The sequence below is a fragment of the Macrobrachium nipponense genome, chromosome 45, assembly GCF_015104395.2.
Source record: "Macrobrachium nipponense isolate FS-2020 chromosome 45, ASM1510439v2, whole genome shotgun sequence".
In the NCBI taxonomy this organism is placed as follows: Eukaryota; Metazoa; Arthropoda; class Malacostraca; order Decapoda; family Palaemonidae; genus Macrobrachium; species Macrobrachium nipponense.
The window spans coordinates 28,204,113-28,205,273 of NC_061105.1; the positions used below are offsets into that span (position 1 = coordinate 28,204,113).

At 45.7% G+C, this 1,161-nt stretch overlaps 1 protein-coding gene across 1 annotated transcript; it reads right to left on the bottom strand.

Annotated features, from left to right (window-relative positions):
* Positions 1-253: 253 nt before the first annotated feature.
* LOC135214201 (short stature homeobox protein 2-like) lies at positions 254-547 on the bottom strand. The gene has a single exon (XM_064248269.1). The coding sequence runs from the start codon at positions 545-547 to the stop codon at positions 254-256; it is 294 nt and encodes a 97-aa protein (XP_064104339.1).
* Between the last annotated feature and the right edge of the window lie 614 nt (positions 548-1,161).

Genomic DNA, 1,161 nt, shown 5'->3' on the forward strand with positions numbered 1-1,161 from the left:
ACGACGCGACGATTCTGATGCTGATAATGGCGTTTGTGTGCAGCATCCGAGATTCAAAGACGGCCAGCCTTCAATTTCGGGCATCAAAGGAGAGGGAGCAGAGATAATGAATAATGAATAATGCCATATATTCCATTAAATGTATAGCGAACGGCACCAAAAGCATCTGGGATTGATGCAATTCAGTGGGTCAGGTTATCTCCGCCTCCTCCCCGCTGATGATTGGCGGGTGACGGGATTGGCTGGATTAGATTTATTGTTTGTATTTATTGGCCGGATCGTCGCAAAGACGCCGCGTCTGGATGGAAGTCTCGCCTTTGCCTGGAACATGAAGAAGATGAAGAAGAAGAGGAAGAAGAATCCAATGTTTCGGTAAATATAAACATTGCTTCAGGTCTCTTAAGGAAGGGTCACGGTGAGTTCGAAATTGATCAGACTTGGAGGTGTTCGGTCCTCCCCCTCCTCCGCCTCCGCCTCCTCCTCCTCCTCCTTCTCCTCCTCCTCCTCCTTCTCCTCCTCCTCCTCCTCCTCCTCCTCCCCCTCCCATCACTTGGTTCCTACTGGGGCCTCATTGTGATCCATTGCCGGCCGCCCCAGGCCTCTCTATGTCACGCTATTTCGGAATATCTCTGTGCAGTCGTAAGGTATATATGATATGTCCAGTGCATTTACACTTTCCAGGAAGTTCTTTTGCATTCATTCTCTCTCTCTCTCTCTCTCTCTCTCTCTCTCTCTCTCTCTCTCTCTCTCTCACACACACACACACACACACACACACACACCTACCTTCCTTTTCTTCATATCAAGGTCGAAGTCCAAGTTAATTGAGTATCTTTTTAAAAAAATTTACATGAAAACATAGAATACAGAAAATAAATGAAATAAAACAACTAAGAATACTCAGCTTTCAGCAGTTGTGAAAGCTGATGGTAAAGGCTAGAAGATACTCGCATGTTGCCCAGTCCTTTTAGAAGCAAGGAGAGGAACGATGAAAAAAAGTAGGTTTAACCCAGGTGCAAGGTGGTTATAAGTAAGGTGGTTGCATTTGGAGTGAAGGAAACTGACTAGTCGGCATCCTAGCCTGCCTATGCCACGCCCCATGTACACTAGGGCTGTGTGTGAATGGCACACTTGTTGTAATTGTAATTTAATTAAAATGTA

Coding starts and splice junctions, on each gene's coding strand:
- LOC135214201 (XM_064248269.1), bottom strand. CDS start 547: ATGGGAGGGGGAGGAGGAGGAGGAGGAGGAGGAGGAGAAGGAGGAGGA.